Source organism: Panthera onca, chromosome A3 (assembly GCF_046562875.1).
Source record: "Panthera onca isolate mPanOnc1 chromosome A3, mPanOnc1 haplotype 2, whole genome shotgun sequence".
Classification (NCBI taxonomy): Eukaryota; Metazoa; Chordata; class Mammalia; order Carnivora; family Felidae; genus Panthera; species Panthera onca.
The window spans coordinates 54,857,109-54,882,762 of NC_138341.1; the positions used below are offsets into that span (position 1 = coordinate 54,857,109).

A 25,654-nucleotide genomic window follows, 5' to 3' on the forward strand; every position below is an offset into this window, starting at 1 on the left:
GGGGGAATATCCTAAAATACGCCTGATTCCTGTCGTGCCCTCTGGCTCCGCCATTCCCAGCCGACGCATGTGCAATCTCCAATATGTGTATGTGCGAAAGGCAGTAGGTAAAGACGATAAGCAAATTTGTGCTGTCAGTGAAGAAAAATCTTGCTTGACTTCAGTGGCGCATCGGGCATTATCCGAGACAACTAAATCCAACTCGCCTTCGTTTTGGGGGCTACTACGGCAAGCGGGAGGGCGAAAAGCGTTAATGTTTGGAGTCTGGTTTCCCGGTTTGTGTTTTGTCAGGGTCTGGGTGTACTGGTTGGGCGGGGGGAAGTTGGCTGGACCATGTCGGCCTTCGAGAAGCCTCAGATCATCTCCCATATTCAGAAGGGCCTCAACTACACGGTGTTTGACTGTAAGTGGGTGCCCTGCAGCGCCAAATTTGTGACCATGGGCAACTTCGCACGGGGCACCGGCGTCATTCAACTGTATGAGATCCAGCACGGGGACCTAAAGCTGCTTCGGGAGGTGGGTGCCAAGCGGGACTGCCCAGTTCCAGGATCTGGGACTACCGTTGGTGAGGGGTCGAGTGCATATCTGGGGTTGGGGGGAGTCTGCATTTCTTTTTGCCCAAGCCTCCGTCCAGCGTCCCCCAAAAGCACAGCTCGAGCTGCGCGGAACCAACGAAGGTGATCGCAGATTGAGGAATACTTCGACGTAAAATGCTTTGGTTCGAGTCCTGAATTCTCGGCTGGCCAGTTCATCTGCGCCCTGCTGGCCCCTTCCTGCAGCCACCCTCGCAGTCCAGAGCGGGGTCCCTGGGAAGTGACATTAAGATTTCGTATCTAAATTCGAGGCCCTTCTAGGCAGTGCGCAGTTGTTTGTGGAGTCTTTTTAATAGGCCCTGTTAGTAAAATGCTTTTTCTTATAAGCAGAGACAAAGCTGGTACAGTGATGCCTGCATTGTAATTGGAGGAGACAGCCGAACCACTTATTCTTCAGCGAGTATCAATTGATTGTCTGATATTCCCCGGCATGTGAATGACAATGACCCTGGTTTCACGGAGTTTATTTTCTAGTGGGAGAGAGAATCAGTTGAATGATCAAACAGACGATGCATAAATACAAACAGATGAATTCTCTAACATAAAGGAACACGGTTCTATGAGAGTAAAAACAGATTTGGGAGAGTAGATGCTAACTAGGCCAAACTAGGAATAGAGGAGGTTTCCAGAGGAAACAGGGTATGCAGAACCTCAGCGATGGGAGTGGTAAGCAGGGACCAAACTTTGCAAGGTCTTTAAATTGTTTAAAGGATTTACGCTTTTTTAAATGGGACATCTCTGAAGGACTCTTAACTGGATGTGGCAAGAGCAAGTTTACAAGTTTTGTGAAGATCATTAGTGAAAGAATTCGAGAATAATGATGGTAACTAATATTCTTGTACTTGTTTACAGTTTTAAAAATGCATTGATCTCAGGTGATCAGTCATAATCAAGTATTAGGGTTGTAATAGACTACAGGGAAGGTTGAGAGCTCCAGGGATTAAAAACTATGGAGAGAATCTGCATGGAGAAGATTGGCTTTAAACTGGTAGATAAAGGTTGGGGCGCCTGGGTGTCCCACTGCAGTGAGAGTCGGACTTTGGCTCAGGTTATGATCTCAGGGTTCCTGAGTTGGGCTAGCTGCTGTCAGCACAGAGCCCGCCTGGGATCCTCTGTCCCCCTCTCTGCTCCTCCATGCTCTCTCTCTCAAAAATAAACCAAAACATTAAAACAAAACAAAACAAAACTGTGGTAAAGAATGAATACAATTTGGATAGGCAAGCTTGGATTAGAAGGTATATAAGATCCCATCTCACTTTAAATTTCAATGAGTGCCGGTTTTCCTGTTCAGTTTGTCTCTTCTTTTTTAGTTTATTTATTTTGAGAGAGAGCAGGGAAGAGAGAAAATCCCAGGTAGGTTTGGCACTGTTAGCAAAGAGCTCACAGATTGTGAGATCATGACCTGAGCTGAAATCAAGAGTCAGACACTTGAGCCACCCAGGCGCCTCAGTTTGTCTTTTCTAGCCAGGTACTCAGAGTTCCTTCACGTGACTTATCCTTTTCTACCTTGCCTTGCTTATGTTGTTCGCCACTTAGCCCCCAGGCACCTGTTGCTATTTTAGGGTCCAGTTCAGATTATTTGATTTAGGAAATCCCTTCCTGTTCCCCACACAAAGTAAACTCTTTACATTGCATTATGCTGGTTCTTATCTGCTCCAGAAATAATGTAATTCTGTCTAATCTCTAATTAGATTGTAAACTCCTGGAGAGTAAGGACAGTGTCTTTTCATCACTGTGGTTTGTAAAGTTCAACCACTCAATAAATTACTTGTTAAAAGGATGAGTGAATGTATAGTCTGTAAAAGGATGTAACTTGGAAAATTTAAATATCAGTTTATTGATCATTAATCAACTGGGGTCGGGGTTTGAACAAATGGAAACATTGGAATAGCAGACAAAAGCAGGTGAAGTATTAGGAACAAATACCAAATACCATCAAATTTAACCAGAGAACATTTACAGACTGTGACTTTTTAAAATAAGGTATAATTTGTATACACTTAGGAACACACTTGTTCCACAGAGTGAAATAATGCCCTTTGTCTCTGTTGACAACCTATTTCAGGATACCATGCTAAAGAAGGACCAAAGGTACTTGAAGAATGAGTCCCTTCTTCTAAAAAGCCTCTTGTCTAGAGAAAGGATAAAACAAATGCAAAAACACATTTAAGAACTTAGATTGTGTTTGTCTGTTATGGTGCAGTGGAAAAGAATACAGGTTAAATATAGGCTCAGTGGGTCTCAACTCTTACTTTGCATCAGGATCAGCTGAGTATGTTCTGTTGTTGTTGTCATAGATTGTGTGTGTGTGTGTGTGTGTTTTAAAACATTCATGCCTTGGGGCGCCTGGGTGGCGCAGTCGGTTAAGCGTCCGACTTCAGCCAGGTCACGATCTCGGGGTCCGTGAGTTCGAGCCCCGCGTCGCGCTCTGGGCTGATGGCTCGGAGCCTGGAGCCTGTTTCCGATTCTGTGTCTCCCTCTCTCTCTGCCCCTCCCCCGTTCATGCTCTGTCTCTCTCTGTCCCAAAAATAAATAAAAAAACGTTGAAAAAAAAAATTAAAAAAAACAAAAAAAAAAACATTCATGCCTTGGTCCCACCTTAAGAAATTCTGATGGAGTGGGACTCTTCATTTAGAGTAGAGTGAGGCCTAGATATCAGTATTTTTTAAACTTCAACCAGGTGATTCTAACAAGTACCAGTGTTGACTACGATGGGGCTAGATGAATTTCTGAAATACTTGATTCTTCAATGTGGAACCACCTCAAGTTATGTGTTCCAAAGCCCATGTATCCAAGGTAAAAATGTGAAGGAAGCAAACAGGTCTTTGTTAATGTTTGCCTTATCTTGTTACTAAGGATAGCTAGGGAATGAGGGCCTTCATGTATAGTTGAGCAGTTTGCTGCACCACACAAGGGGTTGCAGGGTTCAAGTGGAAACTGAGATCTGTCTCTTTCTCATCAAACTTTATGAATGTGAGACTTCCTCAGCCTACAAAGGACAACTTTTCTCTAATTGGCACAGAGGACTGGGGTGGCCCTGAAAACTGGAATCATAGTTGTGGATGTTTATACTTTAAAATTTAGTAAGTTAATAAAATTTAGTTAAAATTATTTTAGTTAAAATAAAATTTAGTAAGTTAATAAAGTTCTGCTTTTTTAGCCCCTGTGCCACTGAGTTCACTGCTTGTTACCATGTGGTTCACTAACTCTTTTAATGTTAATTAAAGTAGTGCTAGGATGTGGAGGAGGAAATACTGACAAGCTGTACTAGACCCACCCACAGATGGAACAAAAATAGCTCTCATGGGACTTATCCATCATGGGCTTCCTTAATCATGTTAACTTATTGTAGCAAAGAGAACCAACAGCTAAGTCATGGTCATTTTCAGGGTCCTACAGCAAAAGTTATTAATATAAACCAATTTTCTTTTTGGAATAAATTTTGCAAAATAAATCTTTTTAGCTGTGGTTTTTTTTTTTTTTTTTGTTTTGTTTTGTTTTTCCCTAGCAAGGAAAATTTAAGTAACCAGTGGATTTTTTTTTAAACCCTTGTTTCCCAAAGGTAAAATATTTAACAGAAGCAGGGAAGGAACCTTTTTATGAACTATAAGAAATTAGCTTCACTCCGTTGCCCCTTCTTAATTTAGCTATTATGATGTCCGTGAATATCTTAGAGAAAACACCCTTGCTTCTATAAGTCCATTTGCCAGTAGAGCTCAGCCCTTCTTGGCCAACTGCAGTCCTCACTGCCATGCAAATAATAAGATGTTTATACATTTGAGGTTTTTTTTAAATGTTTTTATATTTTGAATTGAATTTTATTCTTGCACAACAGACTGCTAGTATCTATAAATCTGTATTTCTTTAGTATAAGGAGAAAAGAGAACATGAGGGAGGCATAGATAACTATATATCTTGCAAAGATATGAATGAAGGTAGGAGTGAGAGGACACAAATCTGAAAGTAGGTTCAGTTTGTGACAATACCATTTACTCACCAGTCCTTTTCAAGGTTGGAACATTTTTGGTACTTCTAATGACTCTCTGGTTTATGGAATCGGGGCTACATAATAAACTTAATTGATTTACATGTAGGTCTGGGGGCAGCCACAATTAGTATAAAGAACTTGGAATCTTCTTCGCTGTATGGACCTTGAGCAAGTCTTAGTCCTCTAAACCTGTTTCCTCATCTGGAAAGGGGTGTTGCAAACACTTAGCTTGCAGTTGTGTGAGGAAGAAAAGTGATGGCCTAGACTAGAAGAACATCTAGAGCAGTATCTGATAGATGTGCTCAATATATGGATGCTGTTTTCATTATTGAGTATAAATGACACCAAAAACTATGGTGTGTCATGTGAAAACACGGTGGGAGAAATGGGATCGTGGACTCCCAATGGTTTTTCTCCAGCACTAGGAATGAGAGGCTAATAGATGTTAATTTATATTTTTATTCAACAAATGTTGAGCACCTTAAGGTGTTTAACAGATGCTACAGGGCCCCATTTTCATGGTACTCATTCTAGAAAGGACAGAGATCATTGAATAAATAAAATAATTTTATTGGTAAGTGCAATAAAGAAGATTAAACAGGGTGGGTGATAGTGATTTGGGGGTTCCACTTCAGATTGGAGGTGCAGGGAAAGCCTCTCAGAGGATGTGACATTTAATCTGAAATCTGAATTTGGAGAAGACAGACATGATGTGAGGGAAGAGCAGTTCACACAGTGGAAATAGTAAATGCAAATGTCCTGAGGTAGAAATGACTTTGTTGTGTCTGAGGAGCAAAAAGGAAGTTGCAGATGTGGCTGGAGTGTAGTAGAAAGGAGAGAAGCAGGAAATGAGGTCAGAGGAATCAAGGCAAGATTTCAAAGAGTTTAGTACATTTGTCTACCACAGGCCTTGGTACCACTCCTGTGAGTCTTTGCCTCTAAATGTAGATGCAGTTTATTTCATTCCATTATATTTCAATAAAGACTGACTTGCAGGGGCACATGGGTAGCTCCATTGGTTGGGCTTCTGACTTTGGCTCAGGTCATGATCTTGCAGTTCGTGAGTTTGAGCCCCGCATCGGGCTCTGGGCTGACAGCTCAGGGCCTGGAGCCTGCTTCTGCTTCTGTGTCTCCCTCTCTCTTTCTGCCTCTCCCTGGCTTGTGCTCGGTCTCTCTCTCTCTCTCTCTCTCTCTCTCAGAAATAAATAACAACAGTTTAAAAAAAAAAAAAAGACTGACTTTTAGAATTTGTGCAATGACAAATGTGGAAATATCTAGTATAGGATCTATTGTAATAGAGTGGCTCTCAGTTTGGTTTCTTTCCTTTTAAGGTAGAGATTCTCAGATGTGTTCAGGTGCCAGAGTGTCTGGACATTGTGGTGCTGTTTTTGGAACTCCATGAAATACTCGAGTAGTTTGTTCCAATTCTGTACAAAGAAGGGGTTTTCCAATGGAAAAAATCAGACTATGTTATACATATTGTGATCTTTATATCACAAGAGGCAACCATACATAAACTTTTTAATCTTCATTTCCAGGTTTTCTTATTGGCGTTCATTTGCTAATATTTTCTAACAGACAAGGTAAACAAAATATTGAAGAAAACTTAAGTTTGAGAAAATCATATCCATTAGCTTTTTTTTTTTTAATTTTTAACGTTTATTTTTGAGAGAGAGACAGAGCATGAGTGGGGGAGGGGCAGAGAAAGAGGGAGACACAGAATTGAAGCAGGCTCCAGGCTCTGCGCTGTCTACCCAGAGCCCAGTGTGGGGCTTGAACCCACAAACCATGACATCATGACCTGAGCCAAAGTCCAACGCTTAACTGAGCCATCCAGGTGCCCCTGTCTATTAGCTTTTTAAAGGTTCTATCTGTGTGTGTAAATTTATGTTGGTGTTGGAAGATTAGTGTGTTCTAGGAGCATGGTCTGAGAATCTTTGTTCCAAAGGCTTAAAAGGTGAAAGTGAGATGAAGAAATACCACAGGGAGGACATTTTTTGCTTCCTAGTTTTTTATTACCAGCAGTAAAATCTTCGAAGAACCATGTGCTCACTGTAGGGACTGAAAAGTAGAGGTTAGCTTTTATGGTATAACTCTTCTGTGGCTTAGGAAGAAGAGAAACCCTATCAAAGGCTCCAAGTGATAGTGAAATTGTGAAAAGCAGAGTGCTTTAGGTGGTAAAAGAGGAGAAAATGGGAGACAAGTCTTCCCAGGTCCCTGAGAAGAATTTTCCTGGAGAGTTCTCTCAATACATGATGCAACCTCCCCACAGCTCCTAACCCATGAGTCCCTGGAGCCATATTCTTGTCCATGAGGCCTACCAGCTGCTTACCCAAGAGGCCCATCTTCACCCTCTGCCTCAGACCGGGGGAGCCATGACCAGTGACTTCTTGCTTGGGGCATCCAGGCCCAGTGTAAGACAAGTGGAGGAAGGAGTGGGTGTCTATTTCATCAGTTGGCATAAGTTGGAACTCTGAATTACTTTAACCATAGAAATTGTGTCCTAACAGTGATTAAGTGCTGTGCCACTACTGATATTTCGGTTACTTTTATTTGGGGGAAGTGGAAGGTGGGGAGCACAAGAGTGATCTGGAGTTGGAAACTGCTTTGTTAAGTTGCCAAATTTTTGATTCTTCGTGTTGCTGCGTTATAGCTTTTTTTTAAGTAAAATTGGAAAAAATAATTGAAATAAGTGAATATCAGGTTTCTGAGTAACTATCTGGGACCACAAATGCATTAAAAAAATTATTCTGTAATTTTGTGTTCCTCATCAATACGGTCTTTTACAACCATGTTATTACAGATGACTGCTTTTGTTTACTGGGCAGTTTCCACGGAGGCTGTGAATGCTTTCTTGTAGACCTGCCTACATAGTAACTGCTCATTTCTCCAGATCCCAAACAGTGTGAAAGCTTAACAAGCTGGGAGTTTCCAAAGCCCTGTACCATATAATAATATCTTTTGAATCATGAGAGAAAAGTTCAGTTTAGTTTGTATTAAGTGGATTTTATTTTCTTTTTCTTTGAAAACTGCTCTATGGAAGTGCCTAGCCAAACATTTAAAATGGCAGGGAAATTATTTTTTTAATTCTATGAAACAGGTCAAACCTACTAGGAGGGATGAGATTGGCTCAGGAACTGAAAAGTTTCAAGAAGAAATCCCCTAGAAACTGGAGAACTCTGGAGGGAAAAAAGTGTATGCAGAATACTGTTATGTCAAAAAAAAAAAAAAAAAAGTCAAAGGAAAATATAAGGGCCTTCTTATATTAAATTAAACCTATGTGTTTAATTTAGTGTAAACATGTAGAAAAAGATCTAGAATGATGGGGATTACTACTGGGGAGCATCAAAGGGAGACTCACTTTTTTACCTTCAGTTTTTTGTTTTGTTTGAATTTTTGTAGGGAACATGTATTACTCTTGTACACATTAAGAATAGGGGCGCCTAGGTGGCTCAGTCTGTTGAGCCTCTGACTTTGGCTCAGGTCATGATCTCGCAGTTCGTGAGTTTGAGCCCCATATCTGGCTCGTTGCTGTCAGTCTGTCAGCAAGGAGTCTGCTTCTGACCCTCTGTCCCCCTCTCTCTGCCCCTCACCTGCTTGTGCTCTCTCCAAAATAAATACTTAAAAAAAAAAAAGAATAAAAATCTGGGGTTCTTGGGTGGCTCAGTCGGTTGAGCATCAGACTCTTGATTTCGGTTCAGGTCATGATCCCATTGTGGGATCAAGCCTTGCGTTGGGCTCCACTCCATACCCAGCATGGAGCCTGCTTGGGATCTCTCTCCCTCTCCCCCTCTCTCCCTCTGCCCCCTCTCTCCGCTCACATGCTCTCTCTCTCTCTCTAAAAAAAAAAAAAAAAAAAAAGAATAAAAATCTTAAAGTTTATAACAGACTAAGACAATAGGTTTACCCCGTTGAGGCCAAGTAAATGGAGGTGATATTATAGGGCTAGAGTATGGAGTGGGGCAGGCATCAAGCCTCATCAGATTCCGTATTGCCCAGAGTTCACAGGGGCCAAGGCAGCAGCTTGACTCCAGGAGAATCAGGGCAGGTGGGGTTAGGGTGGGTGGGGGTGACAGAGTAAAAGGAGATTAGTGGATGACCCACACAGGTGTGGGAGTAGGTAAGAGTAGCATGTATATGTGGGAGGAGTCAAATAGGAACTGATATTTTGGTTGTAAACTCCTTCTTGAGGGCATGGCCAATCGCATTCATGTTTGTATCCTAGTCTGTTCAGTTCATTGACTTTATTTAATAGGAACTCAATAAAAATGTTGGAATGCGTAAGTTGGGCAAAAGTGTAAAGTCGTGTGCTTCAAGCTCTTTGCCTATGACAGGAGGGTATTGTATGATATCATTTCTTTTTTTTTTTTTTAATGTTTATTTATTTTTGAGAGAGAGAGAAAGGATCCCAAGCAGGCTCCTTGTTGTCAGCGTAGAACCGGACATGGGGTTTGATCCCACCAACAGTGAGAGCATGACCTGAGCCGAAATCAAGAGTTGGCCCCTTTACTGACTGAGCCAACCTTCGGCACCCCTGTATGATATCATTTCTTAGGATCCTTTTGATAATATGGTCTAGACTTGATTTCCTTAAGCCATGTACCTTAATTAGTGCATTGGTATGTGGTTGTTTTACTAATGGGATTATATGCAATACTTGGAACAGAGCTTTTTAAAGAAACTTCAAAATATTGGCTAATCCATAGCAATAGCAGTGCCTTTGGCACTCACACATCTACAAATCTCCGTGCATTGACAAGGTCCCAGAGAGAATAGTGACATAAACACTCTCAGTTTATAGGGTTCTGCAGGGAAAACTATAAGAGACACATGAACATTTTTGTTCCTGTGGCCATCTGAAAAGAATAACATCTTCATTAAGTTCTTATTCCTACTGAGGATCTTAGAGAAGAATACCACATGAAATGTTGAAATGTTCATATTTGCAAACCAATGGAGACGGTGCACTTGTCAGCATTTGAATGTCTCATTAGTGAGATGAGAGCAAAGGCAAAATTAAAACTCATTCTTTTTGACAGTTACACACTTTTAAACTACAGAAAAGTGATGAAAGGAAAAGCATAATTTTGATCAGAAAATTTTTTCATTGCTTTTTATATTATGTGCCTTATTTAAGGCCCATAGTAGAGCCATAAATATCATGAATTATAAATAGCTGCTTACATAAATAATGTATCCTCTTTCCTTCCCTCTGTCAAGATTGAAAAGGCCAAACCCATTAAGTGTGGAACATTTGGTGCAACATCTTTACAGCAGAGATATTTAGCTACTGGAGATTTTGCTGGAAACCTTCATATATGGTAAGATTATTTAGTCAATATTAAGACGCAAGATAGGCAGTTTCCTTGATAGTCTTGTTACTCTTCCTCTGAAAGGGAGGATTCTTATTTTAAAATGTTCCTTGTTCAATTTTAACTATTTATAAAAATGTAAGGATTGTCCTTTAATATATATTTCTAGATTTCATATTCAAAATCCATTTAAAAATACTGTTTTTCTTTAGCTAGTTTGAATAATGTTACCAATATTTATTTCCACACATGCTGTTTGGTGCTAGCATTTAATCCCCTGTATTTGTACATAAAGGGCTATTCCCCACACATGTAAAACATGGAAAACTTAAGATACTGTTTATATTTCAGTGAGACATTTGGCATTATAGAATGATACACTGAGTTTTTCTTTGTTTGAATTTTTTAATGTAGAATTCCCAATTCATTAAAAAAATTCTGCACATCTAAGCACAACTTTTTAGGAACACATCGATTGAGCAAATCAATGTAAACCTGTTGCAAATGAACAAGACCATAATTATGCCAAATGCTTATAATTTTCATGTTCTACCTTGAGTTATTTCCTACTTAAATTAGATTGCATGAACTGAAATTCCTCAATTACTTTTCAAGAATATGTCTTATTTTTACTGTTTAAAGTATATAGTAATGTTCTAGAAAGAAACTATCTTCTCTACTTCATGTTTTCTAAGGTGACCTTTCTTGATTTTCACTTAGAATCTGTTGCTTTCTTATTAAATTACTGACATGAATCATAAAATAGAATGAAGCTATTTTAATTCCCCTTGTTTTAACTGCTTAATAATTAAGTTAGCATTTATTAGAATGCATCAGTTCTTACATATACTTTCAGAGAACTTGGGAGAAACCAGTCTGAATGTTCTTTTTAAAAATATTTCAGCATAAGACTAAGCAACAAATATAACTATTGACTGTCTCCCTAATAGAGTTTCCTAGCATAGTCACAGGTATTACTGACTTATTTTCATTGTTAAGTCTTATAATTTTGTGTTGTAAAAAGCAGTATTTTAAAGTCAAACAGTAAAGCAATTCTTTGAAGTGGAATCTCAGTCCTGTTTAGTCCTTATTCTTTCACAATGATGCTACAAAAATAAACATGGTCTCCTAGGTTGAGCTATCTGAAATTTTAATTAGGGAGATTTTACTAATAAATCTTGGCCTAGTAATAAGTTGGGATTACATTTCATGAATAGCTGGCTTCATTTTTTTTTAAGTATAAGTTATCAAAAACTGACTTGTTAAAGAGAAATGTGGATAGAAGCTCCAGGAGAAAAGAGGGAGGCAGGAGAAGGGGTGTATTAACATAACTTACTTGAGCCATTCATCACCCTGCCATCTTGGGTAGACTCAGACACCCACAGTAGTGGGTGCATTCCTGCATTCCTTTCTCTTAACTAACGTGGATTTAGACAAGCTTCAGCCAGTTTGACTGTAGATTTGCTGTGCCCAGCATGATGGTACACTGAAAAATATGTAACTAGATGAAAATAGTAAGGAATTTAGTGAGAAAATAATACATTATAAAGGAAGAAACATATACAAAGTAAACACTACTCATATTTTATCCTTCCAAAAGATCTCAAGATCAGACTACCAAGGCCTACTTTGGAAACATTCTAAATCACTTTGAATTTACTCTATGTTTAAAGTAGTGATTATCAGACTTCAGTGGACCAAAGAGTCAGCAGATTTGGGGCTGTTTATCCATTATATCTGTGGAGGAGCCCAGGAATCTGTATTTATTAGTAAGCTCACCTGGTAAGTCATGTGCAGAGGTCCTAGATAGATCATCTCTGAGAATCACTGAGTGTGCTCAGGACTTTGAGTTCCAAGTTGAATGATGGCAGTGCTCATTAAGGGCTCAAAAGAAGCTAAAGTGGAGAGAAAATATTGGAAGTAAATGTATAAATTACCCTCATAGCAAAACCCTTATTTTTTTTTAAAGTTTATTTTTTTTTTTTTTATTTTTTATTTTTTCAATAAATGAAGTTTATTGTCAAATTGGTTTCCATACAATACCCAGTGCTCATCCCAAAAGGAGGAGATGCCCTCCTCAATACCCATCACCCACCCTCCCCTCCCTCCCACCCCCCATTCAACCCTCAGTTTGTTCTCAGTTTTTAAGAGTCTCTTATGCTTTGGCTCTCTCCCACTCTAACCTCTTTTTTTTTTTTTTTTCCTTCCCCTCCCCCATGGGTTTCTGTTATGTTTCTCAGGATCCACATAAGAGTGAAACCATATGGTATCTGTCTTTCTCTGTATGGCTTATTTCACTTAGCATCACACTCTCCAGTTCCATCCACTTTGCTACAAAAGGCCATATTTCATTCTTTCTCATTGCCACGTAGTACTCCATTGTGTATATAAACCACAATTTCTTTATCCATTCATCAGTTGATGGACATTTAGGCTCTTTCCATAATTTGGCTATTGTTGAGAGTGCTGCTATAAACACTGGGGTACAAGTGCCCCTATGCATCAGTACTCCTGTATCCCTTGGGTAAATTCCTAGCAGTGCTATTGCTGGGTCATAGGGTAGGTCTATTTTTAATTTTCTGAGGAACCTCCACACTTTTCCAGGGTGGCTGCACCAATTTGCATTCCCACCAACAGTGCAAGAGGGTTCCCGTTTCTCCACATCCTCTCCGGCATCTATAGTCTCCTGATTTGTTCATTTTGGCCACTCTGACTGGCATGAGGTGATATCTGAGTGTGGTTTTGATTTGTATTTCCCTGATGAGGAGTGACGTTGAGCATCTTTTCACGTGCCTGTTGGCAATCCGGATGTCTTCTTTAGAGAAGTGTCTATTCATGTTTTCTGCTCATTTCTTCACTGGGTTATTTGTTTTTTGGGTATGGAGTTTGGTGAGCTCTTTATAGATTTTGGATACTAGCCCTTTGTCCGATATGTCAGCAAAACCCTTATTTTAAAACAAAAATCTAAATATGGTATGCATTCTTAAATTTCATTAGTGGACTAAATGTTTAGGACATGTGGAGTAACTAAGAAGCTGTGTTCTGTTGCCTAGGAATTTGGAAGCTCCAGAGATCCCAGTATATTCTGTAAAGGGCCATAAAGAAATTATAAATACCATAGATGGTGTAGGCGGACTGGGAATTGGGGAAGGTGCACCTGAAATCGTGACTGGCAGCCGAGATGGTAAGTTATTCTGTGTATTTAAATTTTTTTTTTCTTTAGATAAGTCTCTGTGCAACAATATGTCCTCTCTATATGGAAATCCTCTTCAGAGGCCTTGACTTCCTAAATCTAAGTGTTTTTTAATGGGCAAGTTTAATTGCATATCCCTTAGTTGCTTCAGACTTTTGAAGTTATTTTGAGATAGAGGCATAGCACTTGCTATTTTAGTTTTGAGCAAGTTCAGCTACTAACAACCATAGTTTCCTATGAACCTTGAAAGATTTAAAATTTCTTTACAGGTTTTTGAGGCAGCTCAAAAACAATATAAGGTGGGCAGCAACTTTTCATTTTCTTTTTTTAAAAAGCAGAGTTGGTACTTGTGAAAATTGTCATATTGACAGTTAGTTGAACATCGAAGTTCCGTGATCCTTCTACTGAGCATCGTAGAATGATCCAAGGGCACCAACTCCGCTTTTCTGCCCTGTGGTGACTAGCAAGGGACAGGTCTGTTGGTGTTCAAAGCTGTTCTGAATGACTGTAATGGAGTCAGAATTTTTGTTGCTTCACGATGGGTACGTAAGAAATTCGGTGCCTTAGTGGTTTGGCTGCTCGAGACCATGAGGAAATTACTTTAAAAGAAAAGAGATGTATTTTTCTAATAGTTACTCAACAGTGTCTGGGTTTTAGAAATCAATTATCCGGGGTGCCTGGGTGGCTCAGTCAGTTAAGCATCTGACTTTGGCTCAGGTCATGATCTCACAGTTCGAAGGTATGAGTCCTGCATCAGGCTCTGTGCTGACAGCTCATAACCTGGAGCCTGCTTAGGATTCTGTGTCTCCCTCTCTCTCTGCCCCTCCCCAACTCGCTCTCTCTCAAAAATAAATAAAATGTTAAAAAAATTAAAATCAATTATTCTTTTTAATCATAAAAGCAATATGGAATATATAAGGAAAAGTAGCATTCAATCTACCACAGTAACATAACCATTAGATTTGTTTTCCTTTCCAGTCTTACATACAATTTTGTGTAGTTGTTTAGATATGATTTTTATCTTTTTTATGTTTTGTCATATGCAAATGTTTCTGTCTCCATAATTACCATTTAATGACTGTAATATTTCATTCTATGTATATATCACAGTATCCTTAACCATGTCTTTGTTAATAAGCACTCACTTTGCTTTAAATTTTTGTTTATTGTTTTGGGAGAGTGACTTCAAAATAATGAAGGAATGAGTATCATCATGTATCTAACTTTTTTAGAATAAACGTGTTTTATGGTTTTTTAAATTTATTGTCAGACTTGCCAAAGTATTCATGTACATTCTCAGCTACAGTCGATGAGGTAGATTTCGAGTCTGTCCTACCAGCATTGATTTTCTTTTTTCCCCCCTAATTTTAGATTAAAAAAAAATTATTTAATGTTTATTTTTGAGAAAGAGACAGAGCACAAGTGGGGGAGGGGCAGAGAGAGAGGGAGACACAGAATCTGAAGCAGGCTCCAGGCTCTGAGCACTCAGCACAGAGCCCAATGTGGGGCTGGAACTCATGAACGGTGAGATCATGACCTGGGCCGAAGTTGGACGCCCAACCGACTGAGCCATCCAGGTGCCCCTCCTTAATTTCATAAGTAAAAATGGTCCTGCATTCCCACTTGTGTTAACTTCTTCCCATATTTGTTTACTAGTTAGTTTTGCTTTGTGAATTGTCTGTTCATGTTCTTTGCTCATTTAACTATTGCAAATTTCATATGAATCTTACCAATTTGTATGAACCCTCTACAGTAATATAATAATCTCTTGTCACATTTGTGAGAAATTTTTTTCTCCTTAAAGTAGCCTTTTTAATGACTGACTTTATTTTATCCTTAGAGACAAATCTAGTGGGATATCTCCCCTTTTCCTGAGTTTATTATCCCTTTTAAAGATTTTTTGCCTTTTTCCTGTTCTCTCTCAAGTACTTACTTGCCTTTCAGCCATTTTATTAAATGCATTTGTATTTCTCCTAGGCAGTGATGAGTTTAGTTAGTAGTCCTGCAATTTTCAGTAAAATGAGGGGGTTGAAATTCAATTGAGAAGAAATATGTGTTAATTTTATTTAATATTTCCCTCATCTCTATTGCCACAGGGAAATTAAGTTTAATTGTATGTGAGATAGTGTTCTAAAACTCCATATAAGAAATCATAAATGTAAAAATCAGAGTTTATTCATCTGTATAAGAAAAATGCCAATGATTATATGGGTAGTATGGAAAAAAATAAAAATTAAGATGACACTGATATTAGTCTAAGTAAATAGTACGTTAGTTTTAGGTTCAAAGAAAATAAGACCTGATCTGAATTACATAATATTTGTGTTTGCCTTGTCGGTCAGACCTTATTGATAACTTCGGAATAGTTGTTGGCTCTTCTGTGTATCTATTAACTTGGAAATAAAGTCAGACAGTAACATATGGGTTATATCTCTGATATTAAATACAACTTGCCCATTTAGAAGTCAGAAATATGTGAAAAATTTTCAGGTTTTTTAGTATCTGTAATACTGCCATGTACGTAGAAAGTCATAGGAAGAGAATGCAGAAATGTCCTCAATCACTGTTGAATTTTGCCAACTCACTTGTATTCACAACAGGAACTGTGAAGGTGTGGGACCCAAGGCAAAAAGATGATCCTGTTGCCAATATGGAACCTGTACAAGGAGAAAACAAGAGAGACTGTTGGACTGTGGCATTTGGTAAATTCTTGAAGAATTCTTGCATTTGATGTATCAGATGGTAAAAAGCACAGTGGTTCAAGATAGTCTCTTTACAGTCTGTTTTTTGGATTATTCTGATAGTTTACTGAGGCAAATAGAGATGGTGGTTAATGTCAGCCACTGGCGCCTAGGTTTGAATCCTCACTTTTTTATTTCTTGCCTGAGTGAGGTGGGCAATTTAGCAATCTTCTCTGTTCCTTAGTTTCTTCATTTATGAAGTGAAACTAGTAATAGAATTTACCAAATAGTTTTATGAGGATTCAATGAAGTAGTACATGTACAGTGCTCAGAATTGTGCTTAAATTATTAAGTGCTCAAAAATATTTGCTACTATTACATACTTGGGTCTAACGAGACAATGTGGACCTAGTTTAGAGTCAAGTGCCATTAGTAGAACTAAGCAGAGTCTGAAACACAAGTGGTGACCTAAAAAAATCTTACATTATACTCTTCACAGAGGATGTTTATTTTCTAGAACATAGTTATGCCATTACAGAATTATTTGTTAATAATTTGATAACAGTGTTCCTCTGTTACTATACTTAAAGTGAATATTGATTTTGTAGGACTAATTGATACATTCCTTAGTATCTCTTACTGGGAGCGAAAATGAAAATAATTTTTGCTACTACAGGATATGGGTCATACTTTGTTTGAAATTTGAAATTCTTTCTCCTTTTTCATTGTATAATACTATATAGATAACACATTAATAGTGGGATTTAACAGTATATGTGAACTGTTTAAGTTCTATATATTATTTTAAAATCGCACTATTATTTAATCAGAGGAAAGTTTTAGATTTCCAAATTAAAAACTAAGTTATCATATGGGAATTACTATGTGTTTGTATATAATGAGCAAGAATATGTAAACTTAACACATGTATGCTTTGGGGAGAAATTTCAGGATTTGTATTTAGAATCATCATCTAAAATTTGATGTGATAATTAAAAAGTAATTATCTGTGGGCCATTAAAGCCTTTCATCTTTGACCTAAGGGACATAAGTACAATTTAAAATCGGGGACATTAAGTTTGAAAAACAATCCATTGATTTGACCATTTTATGAATGCCATAGTACTGTACTGTGGGCATGCAAAGTGAGAGAGATTCATATACTACCCTCCAGAAGCTTATAGTTCAGTAAAGAGGGTGTAATATCTACACTAATTATAGTACCGGGTAAGAGTGAGAAAAGGTCACAAGAGGTATGGATGAATATAGAAGGAATCTTCAAGTGAGAAATGGCTGTGGAGGAACAGCATTTTGACCTCAGACCAAGTATACATAGGATATCAACCACTGAAATTGGGAGGAAGTGTCAAGCATAAGGAATAGCCTGAAAAGTGCCAAAGTAAGTATGTTAAATGAAATAGTGGTAGAAGTAGCCTTAAATGTGGCTCAGGGCCACAGTGTTGAGAAGTGTTGAGATGGTGTGGAGGTAGTGGCAAACCTCTGAAGGTTTTTGCAAGGATGAGATGTGATTGAAGCTTTAGGAAAATCACATTGGTGTGTGAACTGGGGAGAGATGAGTGCCAGAGGTACTCCAGAAAACATCCTGGATCCAAGCAGGATGAATTAAACTACAGATTATAAATTTACTTCAGGGGCCACCATCCATACAAATGTTTAACAGTGTATTACAATGTATTTCAGATTTCCTTGCAAAGATAACACCAGACACCATTTTGCAACCTAAATGGTTTTAAAGTAGTTTCTATTTGCATTCAAATATAGTTACTACCAAGAAAGCAATAGAAGCATAGCTGTATTTATTCTACCAACCCCTGCTATGTTTGAACTGTAATTGACCTGTTAGTCTGCAGATATAATAGAGAAAGACCATTTGCTTTCAACTTAGACTCCAATAAACATTTTCACTCACCCCTTCAATATAGAATCTCAGCAAATGAGCTTTTTTTTTAAAAAAAAAAAAAAAAAAGCAAAATTAGATAGCCAACTTAATAATCTTGATGTCCTATCAGGTTTGGCAAAATGAGATTCTGCCTAGTGTGATTTTGTATAAGGTATATGTATAAGGTATAAGGTTCTATAACATTATTTTAGCAGCCTTCAAATTAGTGTTTATAAAGATATGCAATGTTGTGTCTTGATTTCCAGGCAATGCTTATAATCAAGAGGAGCGTGTTGTTTGTGCTGGCTATGACAATGGGGATATCAAACTGTTTGATCTCAGAAATATGTCATTGCGGTGGGAGACAAACATAAAAAATGGGGTAATGTACCTTTGGGTTCTTATAGTTTGTCTGAGCATGTTTTTGTCCACCTCCAAACTACTTCAAAAGGATAGCACCTCTAATAACTCATCTCAGTACAGCCCCTCTGCCAATGGTTTTTAACCTTTTTGAGCTGTGGAGCCCTTTGAGAATTTAATGAAAATCATGGATCCTTTCTTCAGAAAGTGAACACACACTCAGATGTGGTATGACAACTCCTGGTGAGTCACCAGCTCTTGTGTCCTATTTGTGGACCCCTGTGGGCTATGCGCAGTGTGATATTAAAATGAACTAGGCTAGAGGCCTTTTTTCCTGCTAATATTAGAATAGTAACAGCCTCCACAAGTTCTTTCAGATTTTTGGGTCCTGAGTTGTACACCTTTAGTGAAGAATGTGGTTCCTTCCTGTTTTCTAAAATCAGCTTTGACTGGACTGTATAAAATAATTATGTAACAACAGGGGCACCTGGGTGGCTCAGGCAGTAAAGTGTCCAACTTCAGCTCAGGTCATGATCTCGCAGCCTGTGAGTTCGAGCCCCATGTTGGGCTCTGTGCTGACAGCTCAGAGCCTGGAGTTTGCTTCAGATTCTGTGTCTCCCTCTCTCTCTGCCTCTCCCCCACTCATGTTGTGTGTGTGTGTGTCTCTCTCTCTCTCAAAAATAAATAAACATTAAAAAAATAATAATTATGTAATAACAGTAAAAAATTATATGGCTTTACAAAATAATCTACCAGACAGGGGAACTCAGGATGGTTTTGTTGATCCTATAAACCAAAAAGAAATTTTTTCATTTAAAGGTATTTGATGTATTGGTTCTCAAAAGATAAAATGATTATTTAAATCCTTTCACATGAGCTGATAATTTTAAAGTTGTTTTACTTAGTTTAAAAGAACCTCCTGAATAATAATCATTAGACCATCAATAATAAATATTTTCTATTACAGGTATGTAGCTTGGAGTTTGACAGAAAAGACATAAGTATGAATAAATTGGTAGCTACATCACTGGAAGGAAAGTTTCATGTTTTTGATATGAGAACACAGCATCCAACCAAAGGTTTTGCCTCTGTTTCAGAAAAGGTAAATATGGGGGAAATGTCTTTCTATGAAGAGGAATGTTCATAGCTTGTTTTAGACTAATAAATAGAATTAGTCATCAAGGTTCTTTCCAGGTCTTTATATGAAGGGAGCTATTTTTAATATATTCTTGTGGGAACTTGACAGGTTTTTCTGTGCAGAGTACTTCCCCAAAGTTTATCAGTTTTAGATTTCTTGACTATAATAAAGGCTTCAGTTGGCTAAGAATCTTATTTTGTAGTTTAGGAGCAATCAAAAGAAAACTAGCTGATGTTGAGAACTGAATCAACAAAACCTAGCGTAGTGTTTTCTAATAAATATATAGTATTTGTATTAATATCTAATTATATACTTTTCAGAACATATCAACATATATACATTTATGTCATTTCATCACATCTTATTTCATATTCTGGTTTGCTACATTAAGTGAAATTATTTCAAGCATTAACCCTTGTACATAGTAGGTTCAAAAAAATTATTCAGTCAGTCATCCACACATACATACATACTTTATCTTGTCCCAAAGAGTATTTGAGGTAGCTTAGAAGGAAACATGGTATTATCACATCAAAAATAGATGAAGAGAAGGCTGAGCACAGGAAAAATACTGGTTAAAAAAAAGAAAAAAAAAAGATGGTGATGACTGGAGTAAGGGGATTGCATAAATTCCTGCTGCAACACCCTGTCATTTGCCAGAGATGGATTGGGAATGTGACTCTGACCTTCCTCGAATGTAAAAGTAAAGATCGGTTACAGATTTGTAGTTTCCATAAGATTAAAATATGTAAGTTGCTCAAGAAATAAAAATTGACTCTCTTATTCCCTCTCCCTCCATTGTGGATTCAGTAGTACTTCTCAAACCTTCCCATTTTGTCTTTTTTTTGTTGTTATTGCTGCTAATTATTATTATTATTGCATATAAATTACTGTTGCTGCCTGATGAACTAAATTCTTAAGGTAGCTATAAGTTGCAGTATTGTTTTGCCTTTGTTATTTCAGAATATATTAAGTATCAACAACATAAAGCACTTTATTAAATTGTCCCTTATACAATTGTAACATGGTTCTCATCTGCCCATTATAAAGTGTCATCTTCAAAGTTTTTGTTATAATTATTTAATCAAGTAATTGCTAAATCTGTCAAACAAATGAGGCCACTGTATTTTAAGAGGTCATGGCCCCTCTTTTTGTGTTTTTATCAATTTCCAGAAGAAAAAGTGAAGTTTAAACTATGAAACAAAATAGGTTTTAACAGCCTGGACCCACTCACTTGAGGACTGTCACACACTTAAAGGGTGTATTTTGAGATATGTGTTTTTAATCTGCTAATGGTAATCCCCTTACATGACTATTAAGTCAAATGCCTAATCACTAATCACTCCCTAAAATATAGTGTCTAAGAATGACTTAGATCAAGTTAGTTGGTCTCACTGCTCCTGCAAAGCAGAAATCTTTCCTCCCTCCCTCCCTCTTTCTCTCTTCCACTCTACCCCCTTGTCTCTCCCTCTCCCTAGGTCTGCCCCTCACCCTCCCTTCCTTTCTCTCTGTCTGTCTTTCAAATTCCTGGCAGTGAATATTACACCATTAACACTGATTTACTAGCTGTTGTTGAGGTGCTAACAAGCTGTTAACCTTCCAGTTGCCATTTTTGTCTTTTAGTTTAATATGACTGAATAAAGATCCTGGCTTATTATAACCTTAAACCCCATCTATAAGTCCCTGTGGTCCTTATTTTGAAGACTAGATAAGTCAAATGGTACAAATTAAAGATAAGCCTCTTGGAACTTTAAGTTAAAATTCATTCTGTATATGGGAATTCTCTGAAGTTCCCACTCAGTTTTCTGGAAACCTGAAACTGCTCTAAAAAATAAAGGCTGTTTTTTTTTTGTTGTTGTTGTTGTTGTTGTTAGTTTGTTTTTAAATCAGTCTATCCTTTTTTTCCCTTAGGATGAAGTATGTTTTTGTACTTTGAGTTTTTCTTCTCCCTCAGAGTGAGCTAGGGATATTTACATGTATAAAATCTATGTATATGGTACTATATACCTAAATGGACTTTTAATCTGATAACATCTTTTTTTTTTGATCCAGTAGAACTTTGTTTCGTAAAGCCACAAAGAAAAATGATGCTTTTATTACTTATGATGAACTCTATAAATCTCTGTAGCCCTTATGAAGAGATGTGCCAGAAATACTTGAATTACTTCTATAATGGTTGTTGAAATTATAGTGGTAAAAATTCTTTTTTACAGTATTTCTCTTCTCGGACAATCTTTATCATATAAACAAACATAAAAACTAGTTATGTGCCTCTCATCCTGTTTAGGCCCATAAATCAACTGTGTGGCAAGTCCGACACCTGCCACAGAACAGAGAGCTCTTTCTGACTGCTGGAGGCGCCGGCAGCCTTCACCTCTGGAAGTAGTAAGTCTCTGCTGATGCTCATGGCTCCTTGTTAAGTTACTGGTGGGCGGAAAGTAGGATTAGATTGAACTTGGTTGTCCTTCTTCCTCCTTTGACTTAGTTTATTTCGATAATGATTTTAAATTAAAGGGTGTTATTTTGTCTGCTTTTTCAAATTAATGTCATTATTTTACACTTAGTAAGTATTAACCTTCTTTTGGCACACTAAGTATATTTGTCATTTTGGTTGTGTCTTCCATCTATGGGGGTAACTTAGGAATAGTTCTTTTCATAGCTTAAAATCATGGCTTTGGCCAGGTTTTATTGTTGTCGGTTTTTGTTTTTGTTTTGCTTTGGATGTGGAAAATTTGACCAAACGCTTTTGTGAAGTATTACTTACTGTCTGGTCATTAGAACACTACCTCTAGAGAATAAGAAATGGGTTGGAATTCTTAATTGTAGATCCTGATCACTCACTTGACCAAGTTCAGATACCGTTGTTGTGAAAGAATCCAAACAGCACTGAGGCGACGGATGGGTCTCCAGGAAAAGCCCCATCACGGAGTTTGCTTTCTTGTGCCGGAGGCAGTGTGAGTTACAGCCTTGGCTGTGCTCTGAGTCCCTGGTGCCCTAACATGGCACATACTAGGTCAGCTGCTCATTTATAGGTCCTGATGAAAACCGAGACTTAATGGTATTTCTTTCTCCATCACTCAAGGGGGAAAAAAACCACTAACACAAGCCCATAAATGAAAGATATTTCCAAAATAAAGTTTGATTCATGATATAAGAAGAAAACCACCATCTTCAGTATGGCTAGGACTTTCACACCTACAAAATACTTCTCTTATTTATTAGCTTCTTTTAGAAGGCAGCAGGGGAGCTGAGAAACAAGGCCACAGTTGGAAAGTGTTCAAGTATTTAGGGATCTGGCCAAAAAAATGCTTGAGATCAAGACTGTACAGGTCATGTGAGTAACAAGCAGAGGAAAAGCTTTATGAGTTGTGGGAGAATGCCCAGTAGATAGACCATTTGATAACTCGTCTTCTCCTTGTACCTTGCCCATTGTCCTTACCCAATTCTCCCAAACCAGGCCATGCTCCCCATTAGTCTCTGCCGATTGGATCGTGCAGCAGCACATCACTATTCTGCCTGTGACCAAACTATATAGGCTGCTTCCTTGAAGAACTAGTTCCAGTTTTCTCTGTAATCCACATACGGAGTTGTAGTTCTGTGTGATGTGCAAACACGTTTGCAGCTAGAATTTTTGACGATAGTGTAAAGTGGAGTCTTGTATACAGTCTAATCTCAGGGTGCCTGGGTGGCTCAGTCGGTTAAGCATCCAACTCTTGATTTTAGCTCAGGTCATGACCTCACGGTTCATAGGATTGAGCCCTGTGTCGGGCTCTGCACTGACAGTGTGGAGCCTGCTTGGGATTTTCTCTCTCTCTCTCTCTCTCTCTCTCTCTGTCCCTCCACTCAATTAATAAATAAACATTAAAAAAAATAGAAACTTGAAGCTTATCTCAGTATGAACTTTAATCCTTACCATAACAGGTATCTAGTCTAATCTTCAAATTGGTTTGGAGCTTTGCTGTCAAGTATTACACCAGCAAAAGAGATTTGGTTTAAGTAAAATGATACTTAGCTCTATTTCCATTTGCCAGTCTCCTTTGGTAGTAATGCACTTAAATTACAAATATTTATTGAGCACCAGAGAGTTCCTAGAGGAACTCACCTAGTTAATTCAGAAATTGTTTTTTGAATGAATGAACCCCAACATGCTGATTTGTGTGTGTGTGTGTGTGTATATTCAAAACACACAAACATACATTCTTAAAACTTTAATAGACAATATAGAGGGTTTAAAAAATCTTTATGTTGTTTTAAATACTAAATATGTATTTATGTTATGTTTTAAATACTAAATAAGCTAAGAGACCTGAAAAAAAATTCTGTAATTTTTTCATCATCTGAATATCTTATTCCTCTTAATCAAAAGAAGTTGTATGGTCCAAGAAGAAGAAAGAATAGTAGGTTATCTGCCTAACACTTCTATTTCTTCTCTGCTTTTGAGTTGCTTTATACCTTTGAAACTCTTAGCCTTTATTAGCACTTAAGAAATGAAGGTAGTATCACAGTCGATACCTAACAGGCTTTAAAGGCCTTCAGAGGCAGATTGTCCCTGTATTTCACTAGGAGCTCATCTCTGCTGTAGGGAGGGATGTTTCTTTTTACCCTCTCAAATCCAGACCAACTAGTCTTTACAGTTGTTAACCTTCAGCTCTACTTATTTTATAAATTGATAATTTCAGCTGAAAGAAAACAAATATTCTTAGAATTGCTTTTTTTTTTCCTTGAAGCAATGATATTCTAGGGTCTAAAATACCTGAGCAGCACATTCCCATGGAAACGGTACACAGAAGGTGTGCATTGGGTCTGTGTCATGGGGCTCGAGGGTTAGAAACAGTGTCTGTTCTTCATTCTGGAAGTATGTAGGTGAGGTTCTGCAAGTGTTACTCACAGCCTTTGCTTTTGCACCTTTTCTGCCTACGGTGTCCTGCAAGCCGAATCTAGAGAAGAACTGCAATAAAAGATTGTGAGGAACACAAGTGAATTTCATAAAGAATGCTAGATCAATCTAAGACTTTTATTATGAAAAGAAAATACAGACTCATGCTGAACAGAGGTGATATTTAAAAGTTTTTAGGAGAGGGGTGCCTGGGTGGCTTAGTCGGCTGAGTGTCCGACACTTGATTTTGGCTCAGGTCGTGATCTCATGGTCGTGGGAGTGAGCCCCTCATTGGGCTCCATGCTGAGCATGGAGCCTACTTGAGAGCAAGCACTGTCTCCTCTCTCAGAAAAAAAAAATTTTTTTTAGTAGAACCAATCCCCTTTAAAGCTGTTGAGGTTGAAATAGTGTATCTTTGTATAAAACTCAACATTAGAAAGATTATTTGTTCCAGTAATCAACTGAGAAGTAAAAATAGAGTCATGGATTATATGTATATGAACACAATGTGGAGAATGTTAAGATTTCTCTCCTTACCACTCTGATCTTGTTCTCAGCGAATACCCTATTCAGCGGTCAAAGAAAGATTCTGAGGGAGTAGAGATGGGAGTTGCCGGCTCCGTCAGCCTTCTGCAGAATGTCACCTTGTCTACCCAGCCCATTTCCAGTTTGGACTGGAGTCCAGATAAAAGGGGTCTCTGCGTCTGTAGTTCATTTGATCAAATGGTAAGAGTACTGATTGTTACAAAACTCCATAAAATTTGATCTAAAGACTTTGGACTTGAAACCTTCCAGAAGAACACTCATAGTATTTAGAATGTGCCCTGGAATCCTCTGACCTTCACTGAACAAAGTTGGATTTGACTGAGAAAACAAGCCCCAGATGCAAACATCCAGACTAGCCCGTCTCTGGGTGGGAAATGCCGAGAGGTGTGTTCCAGCAACCTGACTGGACACCGGTTTGCGGTTTGTTAGCGCATGGGGCACCGCTGTCTCCAGGGCCAGCTCTGTTCATCTCCCCTCTGTTTCTAAGAAAAAGTTGATACTTGTCTATATTCAAACATATTTTTAATTTGTTCTTCATCACCAGAGTTATAATACTTTACCATAACACCTAGTTTAAAATTGTTTGTTTTGGTAAAACTACTGTGAATTAACCTTCATAAATATACTTTGAGAGATTTCAGTGTCAGTAAGTTTCTGGAAAGAATAGTACTTTATAAAATACCAAAATGTCATGGTCAGACTAGATTTGGGTAACGGTTTTTAGCCGTATAACTCATAAAATGAAATATTATTTACAATGACCTCTTTTTACTTCAGAAATAAGAGTAAAATTAGACTTTTGCTTATTGAGTGGTAAGTGATGTTGAGATGTATAAGATTGTGGGGTTTTCTAGCCTTATTTTTTGTCACATCTTTTTATATATTTTATGAATAAATTTGTTTTTTGAAATCTATGGAAGCTCTGATTCTGATAATTTAACAGTAGTAATAAAGCTGACACCAACACTTCTTTGCTGTATAAATGCTTAATAAGTATCTCTTAATTCACTTTGTTTCCTTAGTGTTCACTAGATCTTTTGATAAAGCTCAGAGGTATTCACTTTATC

General features: G+C 37.9%; 1 protein-coding gene and 1 long non-coding RNA gene across 3 annotated transcripts; one reads left to right on the forward strand and one right to left on the reverse strand.

Annotated features, from left to right (window-relative positions):
- Positions 1 to 197: 197 nt before the first annotated feature.
- On the forward strand, positions 198 to 25,501 carry DNAAF10 (dynein axonemal assembly factor 10). The gene is made up of 8 exons (XM_060659749.3): positions 198 to 516; positions 9,802 to 9,902; positions 12,947 to 13,077; positions 15,687 to 15,788; positions 17,934 to 18,049; positions 18,995 to 19,129; positions 21,453 to 21,550; positions 24,599 to 25,501. The coding sequence occupies exons 1-8, from the start codon at positions 334 to 336 to the stop codon at positions 24,804 to 24,806; spliced, it is 1,074 nt and encodes a 357-aa protein (XP_060515732.3). The 5' UTR covers positions 198 to 333; the 3' UTR covers positions 24,807 to 25,501.
- LOC132660350 (uncharacterized) lies at positions 952 to 15,767 on the reverse strand. 2 transcript variants are annotated; one of them, XR_013554670.1, is made up of 3 exons: positions 15,672 to 15,767; positions 11,673 to 11,788; positions 952 to 1,063 (listed from the first exon to the last, which is right to left on the reverse strand). It is a non-coding gene; the product is annotated as an uncharacterized LOC132660350 (long non-coding RNA). The 2 variants fall into 2 exon arrangements; XR_009601732.2 differs by lacking the exon at positions 952 to 1,063 and adding an exon at positions 9,913 to 11,394.
- Positions 25,502 to 25,654: the final 153 nt, after the last annotated feature.